The sequence below is a fragment of the Oncorhynchus kisutch genome, unplaced genomic scaffold (genome assembly GCF_002021735.2).
Source record: "Oncorhynchus kisutch isolate 150728-3 unplaced genomic scaffold, Okis_V2 scaffold1089, whole genome shotgun sequence".
Lineage (NCBI taxonomy): Eukaryota > Metazoa > Chordata > Actinopteri > Salmoniformes > Salmonidae > Oncorhynchus > Oncorhynchus kisutch.
In genome coordinates, this window is record NW_022263034.1 from 150,594 (window position 1) to 161,955 (window position 11,362).

At 41.9% G+C, this 11,362-nt stretch overlaps 1 protein-coding gene across 1 annotated transcript; it reads left to right on the forward strand.

Annotated features, from left to right (window-relative positions):
• The first annotated feature begins 3,296 nt into the window (after positions 1-3,296).
• LOC116364472 (hematopoietically-expressed homeobox protein hhex-like) lies at positions 3,297-10,673 on the forward strand. Its single transcript, XM_031817597.1, has 4 exons — positions 3,297-3,839; positions 5,456-5,634; positions 5,847-5,897; positions 6,127-10,673. Exons 1-4 carry the CDS (start codon positions 3,485-3,487, stop codon positions 6,388-6,390), a joined length of 849 nt encoding a protein of 282 aa, XP_031673457.1. The 5' UTR covers positions 3,297-3,484; the 3' UTR covers positions 6,391-10,673.
• The last annotated feature ends 689 nt before the right edge of the window (positions 10,674-11,362 follow it).

The window sequence follows — 11,362 nt, forward strand, 5'->3', positions numbered from 1 at the left end:
AAAACCGGAAACATCCGCTTTCAGCCGCTCCCCCTGGTGAGATTTTGGTTGGCTGAGCCATATTAGAAAAGGAGGAGATAAGAATCCCAACAGGAAATGAATAGAGGAACATATAACGCTCCGCCCAGCAGACTGTCGACCAATCACGTTCCCGTTATCAGCGGTTGCTAAGCTAATCGTCAAGCAATCCCTTCTAAAGGTCTGGGTATGACTCCAGAAACGTCCCTATTTTCCTCGAAAGTACTTAATGTCATGATTTCAACGCTGTACGATATTGCAGAGGACAAGTTAAGTTTTAGATAACTGTAATATAAAGCGCCAAACCAATTAAATATATTATTATTATTATCTCAAATCCTGGAAAATATTTAATATGTTGAGCTTCTTGTTCACATAATTGGTGCTCAGGTTGGATTTTTGGTCTAGCGCCCAATTGACTCCTTGAATGAGAGAGAAGTTTAAAGGAGAGATCAGTTTTAAAACTTCAACTTTTTCTCTCATTTGCATGGCAAAAAATGTGTAGAATTGCAGAAAATTTGCTTTAAAAGTGCATACATTTCTCAACACCACCAAGATGGGGGGCCTTTTCTAAAATCCCTGTCACGGCCACCATACCCTTTTTGATCTGGTTCTGGTTTGTTCTGATTTGAAGTTGTTTGTTCACGTGACATTTTGTGAAAATTCTGGATCCGAAGTCCACGCCCCTTTCGTCGGTGATTGGTAAACAGTACTACTCCTAGTAGGAGTGGGAACATGACATTGTTGTTGTTTGTCATTCAATAAGAGATGCACAGTTTTTACCCTTCAGAAATAAAAAACTAGTCTGCTCTGTATATCTATCTTCCTGTAGATGGCAGCAATGATGCTCCTTCTGTTTAGGTGGTCCATAAATCACACAGGCAGGCGGCACTCAATGGGGAAAAGTGAAACCATGATAGGCCACCCTATGTGTTGTTTTTAATCTAACCTTTATTTTACCTTTATTTAACTAGGCAAGTCAGTTAAGAAAAAATATTATTCACAATGACGGCCTACCGGGGAACAGTGGGTTAACTGCCTTGTTCAGGGGCAAAACGACAGATTTTTACCTTGTCAACTCTCGGATTCAATCTAGCAACCTTTCGGTTACTAGTCCAACGCTCTAACCACTAGGCAGCATAAATCAGGTCGCAAACCATAAGCATTTTAATTGTTGTCCAATAATCTATGATGTTACTTGGTAATCTGGGGGCCTAATTACATGTAGGTAGCCTAATCATCATAATGAGCCCTTCATTTTAACACTATGGACCTAATCAGGTGATAACAGCGCTGAAGACCTAGTTTGTATAATTTGTTGAAAACGAATATCCATCTGTGACACAACAGATTATGGTCCTAAAGCCTGTGGCTACACCGTCTTACTTTCTCTCTCAGTTGACTGGATAAAGTAGCCTAGACGGCCTTATGGATATTCATGGGATTAGCTTTAATAATATACCACATATTTAGAATAGATACAGTTGGGTGTTTGATGATAATTGATTTGATTAAAACCCGTTTTTATTAATTGATTCCATTAAATTCAAAACGTCTCTAAAATCGGTCATGTGTCGCCAACAACGTCGGTGCCGCTCGACGACATTAGACAGCGATGACCACCCACCCTGCTCTCTGTAACTATCAGCTGTTGTCGGAACAGAAGTCCGGACGCCACTCCGATCAATTCACTGCAATCATTGTCAAAGTCCAAATATTAGCCATGTAGTGATTTGACTTTCATGTGAGGCTATATGTCTCAGCTTCTCTCATATCAGTGTTTATTCTTCGGGTCTCTTTTATCTAAATTACGACGTTAGAAAGCTCCCTTTATTAGAGTGACTCGCTTGTAGAAAAATCGAATCGGCTAATCAGTGGAACTATTGTCAATGGGATTTCAGCTTTGCGGCACAATTTTGCATCAAGACAAAGAAAAATAACTGTTAAAAGAGCTGAAAAGAGCCGAGTTACAAAATTGCAGCTTCAGTGAATATAGAATACACCCAAATAGGCTGCGAAATATTACACAAATGTTCAACATGTAGGCTAGGGCCTGCTCGTAGTCATGGACTCTGTTTTAAACTGGAGAGAGCACAGATGACTTATTATTGATCAAACTGAAACATTAGAGAAGTTATAACGGAATTTATTCATTACTGTTTAACAGAGAAGAGGAAACGATGCGGGAATAATCCGATAGAGCCCCTACTCGGTTAGCTATTTAAAACAACTAACATTCATAATAGACCCACAACACACAGCACTGTTATACTGACGGGCTACTATAGTGTCTCTCTATTGGCTCACTGATACAGGAATCAGCCTCAGGATCATGTCAATCATCCAAATCATGAGTTAATCACCTGTCACAGACACAGTTGTATTTTACAATCTGTTGTTGCCGTTTAAATCTGTAGTAATAGTCTGTGATAATGTGCTCCAAATATCCGAATGATTCAGGCCATTATAATCTACTTTTTACAGATTAGAGGGGTTTTTCTACGTTTTATGCACATGGAAAACCACGTGAATAGCCTATTCTATTGAATCTGGAAAACCACGTGAATAGCCTATTCTATTGAATCTGGAAAACCACGTGAATAGCCTATTCTATTGAATCTGGCGAACCACGTGAATAGCCTATTCTATTGAATCTGGAAAACCACGTGAATAGCCTGTTCTATTGAATCTGGAAAACCACGTGAATAGCCTATTCTATTGAATCTGGAAAACCACGTGAATAGCCTGTTCTATTGAATCTGGAAAACCACGTGAATAGCCTATTCTATTGAATCTGGAAAACCACGTGAATAGCCTATTCTATTGAATCTGGAAAACCACGTGAATAGCCTATTCTATTGAATCTGGAAAACCACGTGAATAGCCTGTTCTATTGAATCTGGAAAACCACGTGAATAGCCTATTCTATTGAATCTGGAAAACCACGCGAATAGCCTATTCTATTGAATCTGGAAAACCACGTGAATAGCCTATTCTATTGAATCTGGAAAACCACGTGAATAGCCTATTCTATTTAATCTGTAAAACCACGTGCCTATTGAATCACTTATAAAGAAATGTCTTTTTAACATGTGCCACAGGAGATGTTCATACCATTTTCTTTCTTTTAACAGATAACACGTAAAGGCCTATTTTATTAATGAACATAGGCTCTTAAAGGTAAGATAAAGGATAGCCTAATGATTGGATATTATTGAATTATAAAGTGTATTTGCCGAGGGGACCAATCGCAGTGTGTGTGTGTACCTGCAGGAAGTGGCCTGCTCCGTTATCTCCTCCCTCTAATGCTGAGATATGAAGTAGCTTTAACTGAGGTCACACTCACCAGCCAACTCATGGAGAGAGAGAGAGAGAGGCGCCTATAGGTTTCCTACACTTCTTCCTTTGACAGCAGAAGATAATATAGTTGAATAGAGATATTATTCAGTATCAGTACAGTGTGATCATGCAGTACCAACACAGTGCGCCTTCAGCCATGGGTGTTCCTCTTTACGCGCCGACCCCTATCCAACCCGTCCACCCAACTCCTTTCTACATCGAAGACATCCTGGGGAGAAATGAGACCCTGACCCACTCTTCAGCGGTGGTCTCCACGCCAAATCTACCGTCACCCAATTCATCCTTCACCAGTTTGGTCTCTCCGTACCGGACCCCCATCTATGAACCGACACCGATCCACCCTGCGTTCTCTCACCACGCAGCGCTCACCGCCACGTATGCCTCCGGGGCTTTCGCTAATTCACTGTATCCATTCCACCGCTCTATGGGGGACTATACTCTGATCAGGCACGACCCGCTTGGTGAGTTCAACTCATATCAATCTCTTACTTGTTTGGATGATTTTTCTGCTGAAATTCGTTAAAGATACTTTATGTTGACAACTACTATACGTCTGTAATAACCTATGTACAATGTGTAGGCGAAAGGAGATAAAAAGTTTGTGCGTGTACTTGATTTTGAAACTAGATTTTCATTCCCTGCTTGCTGTAGGTTTCCATCCTAAAGTGGTAGTATGTTTTAGAGGTAAAAATGTGTAAGCATTATATGATGCTTGAACATAGTTTATTTACTTCAGGCATAATTTACCTAAATACATGAAGTTATCTGCTTAATTTGCTAATTGTTAAAGTGTTGGGCCACTTAAATCAACCACCTTGAGTTTTTTTTGTGCAAAATCCGTTATTGTTTCTAACATCCGATGCATCCTGCGACTAAAACATGCTCTAAATCACTTGTTATTCCAGCATTAAAGTGTCGCCCTGGGGTGAACTGCCTCTCTGTTCAGCAAGCCTGACCCTTTCCGTTCATACAGGAAGTCTTGAGCTCTCGATAGGAGTAAATCTGCTTTCAGAAGCTGTTGAATGTTTTCCTGGCGGCCTCGAGCAGCCTCTTCCCCGGGAGTCGTGCATGATGCTGATTATTTTATCGACATCCTCAATACAGACACATTCAGGAAACACTCGACTTCTGATAGCCGGGATCCGTTTGTCTGATATTGTTCATTTCCTCTGCGGTGGATTGTGACTTTATGGTTGCTAAAATAATCAAACTGCAAAACATGAAATAGGCCTATGAACTGACGCAATTTAAAATCTTTAGGGTGACTTTTGAATTTATTTGAAATTCACTATTTCATCCAATTGATTTCATTTATTAAATCATTCAATTCATGCCTATAAGAAAAATATGGGTTTGATCATTGTGCCACAAAACCAAAATATTTTTATGGTATAACGAATCATATAATTTTTTAAAAAGCGATTATTTATTTTTTGCCTTTTGGAAGATATATATGTATGTGTATGTATATATATGTGTGTATATATATATATATATACATATATATATATATATATAGTTTTTTTTAAAGGATTTAACTATTGTAATGGTGATTATTATTGTATTCTTATGAGGTTAAGGTTATAGTTTAATGAGATAAGCTGATTCAAACATATGTCGATTTTAAATAGCATCAATTGCAGTATGTTGATGGTAAGGTCGTTAGTAATGAGAGAAACTGGTGAGGCAAAGCAACAGGAAACACGCGACGGATATTTTGCCATAGTTCTACTCTCTCCACTCTGCTTCACGTTTCAATTCACCGCCTTCCTTAAAAACGGAGGTTAAACGGATGCCTGCAAAACACGGACAAGAAAGATTATAAAAACTGAGGTTAAACGGATGCCTGCAAAACACGGACAAGAAAGATGATAAAACTGTAAACATTTGCATAGAATCATTTAGGCCTCTGCTTGAGGAGAAACGAATCAAGTTTAACGAAAACCATTTTGATTTATTTTCACTTTTTTGGGGGGGCTACTTTAAAGGTCTAACATTAAGCATATAATTCTGCCCCATTTGTTTAAACATGTTTTTCAATATTAAATCATTATTTTTTATTTGTTTGTCTTCAAAGGTAAACAACTTCTATGGAGCCCGTTCATTCAGCGTCCACTGCACAAGAGAAAAGGTGGACAAGTCCGATTCTCCAACGACCAGACAATAGAGCTGGAAAAGAAGTTTGAGACACAGAAATACCTTTCACCCCCCGAACGAAAACGACTGGCTAAAATGTTGCAACTGAGTGAACGACAGGTCAGCAGTATGTTTTATTAGGGTCCACATCCAGTATCTATTCATGTCAGTTGGGTTTTATCCGTTTCACCCGTATCATCAATTACATTCTTTTTTTAAAGACATTTCGTTCAACTGATTTCCACATAGGCCTATAGTCTTAGGTAAATGATCTGACACACAATCTAGTAGACTGACGTTTTAAAACATTTCTCGTTGACATTGTTTTCCAGGTGAAGACGTGGTTCCAAAATCGAAGAGCCAAGTGGAGGCGACTGAAGCAGGTATGAATAAATTAGGACGGGGTTTAATGTACTTTTCGATTAAAGTGGTCAATTATGAATAGAGAAAAGGCTATTTATATTTAATTTCAAGCTAAAAAAAACAAACATTTATTGTAGATTTCGTGCTTGAGTAGCCTGTGCGTAAAATTCATGCACAATGCCAATGGCATACCCAATGTGAAATGTACGCTGTGGCTGATTGGTCACCGTTGTTGTTATTTCCCCCCAGGAGAACCCTACCGGCAGTAAGACAGATCTGGAGGACGATAGCACCGGGAGAAACTGCGAGGAGGGACCGGAGTCCGGTGTGAGCCTCAGTCCGGGCCGGGACCAGAGATGTAGGGCTACAGAGATGACGCACACTCACAGTCGGTTGCAGTGTTCCACGTCGCCTCTATCACAAGGACAAATAGAGTCAGACATTTCAGACGATACAGACCAAGAGCTGGACATAGAAGATGACATGGAGTTCCCACTGAATCCACCGATATGAAGTCATCAGATCAGTGTTTACAGGTCAATCTGGACGTTGTCCCACTGGGTGACTGACGGCCCGGGAAGAGGACCAATAGCCCGTCAGTAAACATTGTTGTAGCATCTTTCTGGGACATAGATTTGTTTTTGTATATAAATACCTGTATATTTTGTGATGTTGTTTTATTGTCATTATGAGTTTAAAAAAAATAAAAATTAATTGAGCAAAAAATGAGCGTCGGAACGGTTAGGCATGTTTTACTCTAGGACGCCCACAAACCTCACTGGACGTGAACGTGAGCATTTCACGGTACTGACGTATACAATTTGATATGAAGATCCCCTCGTACCGGTTAAAAACACGAAAGGACGTATGTGGAAGTAGTTTAGTGACATTTATTTTTTGTTAAATATTGGTACAAGTATTAAAATACAATCCTGATCTTTCTTATACCTCTCAGATATAGGACAGACACTTTAAAACAACCTTCCTTTTGATGCATTTTTTGTTGTCGACTAAATCAAAAAGCTAAATGTTTCTTGGTATGACCATCTTAACACAATTCCATATGTTAGTTTAGTAGAACCCTTTTGAAATACACTCTTAATTAAACTAACGATATCTGGGCTGCGTCTCAATATACCACATCCGCGGATTTTGGCGCTGATTTTGGGGCTGATTCTGACGCTGGTTTTGGCGCTGGTTCTGGGTTTTGTAGATGGGATGCAGTTTATGTCAGAATTTACCATAATTGACTTTTGCGTAGCAGGTGTGTTTGTCAGACCATTACGTGACGTCCCAAAAATCTGTCTTCTCAGGAAAATGTCTCCAGAGTCTAAACAGTTTTGTTTTGCTTTACCACGCCCACAAGACTGTCTGAAGGGAACCCAGACCTGACTGTCTGAAGGGAACCCAGACCTGACTGTCTGAAGGGAATCCAGACCTGACTGTCTGAAGGGAACCCAGACCTGACTGTCTGAAGGGAACCCAGACCTGACTGTCTGAAGGGAACCCAGACCTGACTGTCTGAAGGGAACCCAGTACTGACTGTCTGAAGGGAACCCAGACCTGGCTGTTTGAAGGGAACCCAGTACTGACTGTCTGAAGGGAACCCAGACCTGACGGTCTGAAGGGAACCCAGACCTGACTGTCTGAAGGGAACCCAGACCTGACTGTTTGAAGGGAACCCAGTACTGACTGTCTGAAGGGAACCAGACCTGACTGTCTGAAGGGAACCCAGACCTGACTGTCTGAAGGGAACCCAGACCTGACTGTTTGAAGGGAACCCAGTACTGACTGTCTGAAGGGAACCCAGACCTGACTGTCTGAAGGGAACCCAGACCTGACTGTTTGAAGGGAACCCAGACCTGACTGTCTGAAGGGAACCCAGACCTGACTGTCTGAAGGGAACTTAGTACTGGGCCAGGAAAATGACTGGTGAAGTGAATAGGCTATTTCTACGCCAAAGGGTCATTCCACAGTTAAACTATTATAAATCAATCCTGAGCTTTCTTATAGTGCTCAGATATAAGACAGACACCTCAAAACATACTTATTGTTTTAAATGTAATTTAGTTGCCTGTCTGACCATCACTAGCCACATCTCAGAATGTCCTTTTGGTTGTGGTTGAAAAGGCCTTGTCTGTTGGGTTTTCTCCGTCGAATGGAAAGCCTTTAGAAATGTATTCTAAACTCAGTGTATTTTTCATAGATTATTAATAAACAGTATTTAGTGATAAGAAATCTTCATTAATCTTGATGATTATTGAACACTCGTATCGTCACGATAAGGGATCATGCATAACCAACTGGTGACTCATTGTCGTCACGATAAGGGACCATGCCCGACCAACTGGTGACCCATTGGAGGGGAGAAAAGTCCATGTCAGTGTGTAATGACACTTCAGTGATAAAGACGTGTTGTCGTCAGATATTCACTTGGACATTTTAACAGCTTCTGTGCGTCATCACTTGGTTGCTGAGAAAAGACGAGGGATGTGTCAAGTGTCTTTATCACGTCTTCAGTTCAATATAGCTTCCTGGATCCCCTTAGTTACCAATAGAAATACTGGTAGAAACAAGGCTTCCAAAACGGTTCTTCAGCTGTCCCCGTACCATAACCCTGTTGGGTTCCAGGTAGAGCCCTTTTTGGGTTCCAGGTAGAACCCCTTTGGGTTCCAGGTAGAACCCTTTTTGGTTCCAGGTAGAACCCTTTTTGGTTCCAGGTAGAACACTTTTTTGTTCCATGTAGAACCCTCTGTAGAAAGGGTTCTCCTATGGGGACAGCTGAAGACCCCTTAAAGGTTCTAGATAGCACATTTTTCTTGTCTAAGAGTGTATCTTCCTTTTAAGTTAAAAATTAATTTCCTTGTAAATGTGCTCAATGGTTTCTACTCTATTCCTATTGGTTATTGACTAAATCCATGTTATGAGTGTGAATACAGGACATGCCTTCCATTTCCAGGAAGCCTATTTCCTGTTGAATCATCAGGATGTAGACCTGGTACATTGTTCATCACAGCTCTGTTGAATCAGGATGTAGGCCTGGTACATTGTCCAACACAGCTCTGTTGAATCATCAGGATGTAGACCTGGTACATTGTCCAACACAGCTCTGTTGAATCAGGATGTAGACCTGGTACATTGTTCAACAACACAGCTCTGTTGAATCATCAGGATGTAGACCTGGTACATTGTCCAACACAGCTCTGTTGAATCAGGATGTAGACCTGGTACATTGTCCAACAACACAGCTCTGTTGAATCAGGATGTAGACCTGGTACATTGTCCAACACAGCTCTGTTGAATCAGGATGTCGGCCTGGTACATTGTCCAATACAGCTCTGTTGAATCAGGATGTAGACCTGGTACATTGTCCAACAACACAGCTCTGTTGAATCATCAGGATGTAGACCTGGTACGTTGTTCAACACAGCTCTGTTGAATCAGGATGTAGACCTGGTACATTGTCCAACAACACAGCTCTGTTGAATCAGGATGTAGACCTGGTACATTGTCCAACACAGCTCTGTTGAATCATCAGGATGTAGACCTGGTACATTGTTCATCACAGCTCTGTTGAATCATCAGGATGTAGACCTGGTACATTGTTCATCACAGCTCTGTTGAATCAGGATGTAGACCTGGTACATTGTCCAACACAGCTCTGTTGAATCAGGATGTAGACCTGGTACATTGTTCAACAACACAGCTCTGTTGAATCATCAGGATGTAGACCTGGTACATTGTCCAACACAGCTCTGTTGAATCATCAGGATGTAGACCTGGTACATTATTCAACACAGCTCTGTTGAATCAGGATGTAGACCTGGTACATTGTCCAATACAGCTCTGTTGAATCATCAGGATGTAGACCTGGTACATTGTCCAACACAGCTCTGTTGAATCATCAGGATGTAGACCTGGTACATTGTCCAACACAGCTCTGTTGAATCATCAGGATGTAGACCTGGTACATTGTCCAACACAGCTCTGTTGAATCATCAGGATGTAGACCTGGTACATTGTTCAACACAGCTCTGTTGAATCAGGATGTAGACCTGGTACATTGTTCAACACAGCTCTGTTGAATCATCAGGATGTAGACCTGGTACATTGTCCAACACAGCTCTGTTGAATCATCAGGATGTAGACCTGGTACATTGTTCAACAACACAGCTCTGTTGAATCAGGATGTAGACCTGGTACATTGTTCAACACAGCTCTGTTGAATCATCAGGATGTAGACCTGGTACATTGTTCAACACAGCTCTGTTGAATCATCAGGATGTAGACCTGGTACATTGTTCAACACAGCTCTGTTGAATCATCAGGATGTAGACCTGGTACATTGTTCAACACAGCTCTGTTGAATCAGGATGTAGACCTGGTACATTGTTCAACACAGCTCTGCTCTTCATCCACTCCTCTACCTGCAGATTGAACATTACATAGCTTCTCATTCAGCAGAAAGACAAACCCCTACAGAGTTTACATGAAGCAATATGACCTGCAATGAACTAAGCTCTGAGAGTGTGTGATAAATATTTAAACTGTATGCACCTACGTGAATACTCATCGGGTTCAATGGCCCGTAGATCACCTAGACCATCCCAAAACCAATAGAATGTACATTGATTTTCACCTGTATTGTGTAATGGTTCACAAATTGTGCTCAATAGAATCAACAACGGTGAAAGAACACACAGTTTGGTCTGTGGATATTAGGTGAAACATTGAGTGGATTGCTTCAGGCTCCAAAGGCCCCGTCTGATAGACATATAAATAAATAGAGTCCCTCACATCTGTCTGTTTGAATGAGGTGAGGTGCACCAATGTCATGTCCCTCTGTGTCCCTCTGTCTCTGTGTCCCTCTGTGTCCCTCTGTGTCCCTCTGTCTCTGTGTCTCTGTGTCTGTGTCCCTCTGTCTCTGTGTCCCTCTGGCTCTGTGTCCCTCTGTGTCCCTCTGTCTCTCTCTGTCCCTCTGTCTCTGTGTCCCTCTGTCTCTGTCCCCCTCTGTGTCCCTCTGTCCCGCTGTCTCTGTGTCCCTCTGTGTCCCTCTGTGTCCCTCTGTCTCTGTGTCCCTCTGTGTCCTTCTGTGTCCCTCTGTCTCTCTCTGTCCCTCTGTCTCTGTGTCTCTTTGTCTCTGTGTCCCTCTGTGTCCCTCTGTCTCCCTCTGTGTCCCTCTGTCTCTGTTTCCCTCCCGCTCTGTGTCCCTCTGTCTCTGTGTCCCTCTGTGTCCCTCTGTGTCCCCCTGTGTCCCTCTGTGTCTGTGTCCCTCTGTGTCTGTGTCCCTCTGTGTCCCTCTGTGTCCCTCTGTGTCCCTCTGTGTCCCTCTGTCTCTGTGTCCCTCTGTCTCTCTGTCCCTCTGTCTCTGTGTCCCTCTGTGTCCCTCTGTCTCCCTCTGTGTCCCTCTGTCTCCCTCTGTATTCCTCTGTGTCCCTCTGTCCCTCTGTGTCCCTCTGTCTCTGTGTCCATCTGTCTCTGTTTC

What these genes read in the sequence shown, in the direction of transcription:
- LOC116364472 (XM_031817597.1), top strand. Translation starts at nt 3,485, where the DNA reads ATGCAGTACCAACACAGTGCGCCTTCAGCCATGGGTGTTCCTCTTTAC. An exon ending in TGCAACTGAGTGAACGACAG is followed by an intron (nt 5,635 to 5,846) that starts GTCAGCAGTATG and finishes ATTGTTTTCCAG; the next exon opens with GTGAAGACGTGGTTCCAAAA. An exon ending in AGTGGAGGCGACTGAAGCAG is followed by an intron (nt 5,898 to 6,126) that starts GTATGAATAAAT and finishes ATTTCCCCCCAG; the next exon opens with GAGAACCCTACCGGCAGTAA.